The sequence below is a fragment of the Penaeus monodon genome, chromosome 32 (assembly GCF_015228065.2).
Source record: "Penaeus monodon isolate SGIC_2016 chromosome 32, NSTDA_Pmon_1, whole genome shotgun sequence".
In the NCBI taxonomy this organism is placed as follows: Eukaryota; Metazoa; Arthropoda; class Malacostraca; order Decapoda; family Penaeidae; genus Penaeus; species Penaeus monodon.
Window position 1 is genome coordinate 22697781 of NC_051417.1, and position 288 is coordinate 22698068.

At 50.3% G+C, this 288-nt stretch overlaps 1 protein-coding gene across 1 annotated transcript in view; it reads left to right on the plus strand.

Annotated features, from left to right (window-relative positions):
- The window catches only part of LOC119593607, a gene marked incomplete at its 5' end in the record, with an annotated part of 3790 nt that overhangs the window by 2955 nt on the left and 547 nt on the right, over nucleotides 1-288 (plus strand). The window contains 1 exon segment of the mRNA XM_037942562.1: nucleotides 6-149. Within this exon segment, the coding sequence (XP_037798490.1) occupies nucleotides 6-149 (144 nt within the window).

The window sequence follows — 288 nt, forward strand, 5'->3', positions numbered from 1 at the left end:
CTCAGAGAAAATTGTCCTTAAACGATGGTGCCCAAAATACGGTCATCAAAGAAAGACCACCAGTGCCTGCTCCCTTCCCTGTGTATTCGGATGATGACGAGGACAATTATTTAGATCCAGCTGCAATAAATACCCCACCAAGATATCAGGTTTGTGCCCTCTTGTTTCTCTCCCCTCTCTTGCCTCTCATTCCTCCCCCCCCCCCACCTCCCTCCTTTCTCTCCCTTCTTTCCTCATACTGTCTCTCCCTTCCTCCCTTCTTCCCTCCAATTCTCCCTCCCCTCCCTT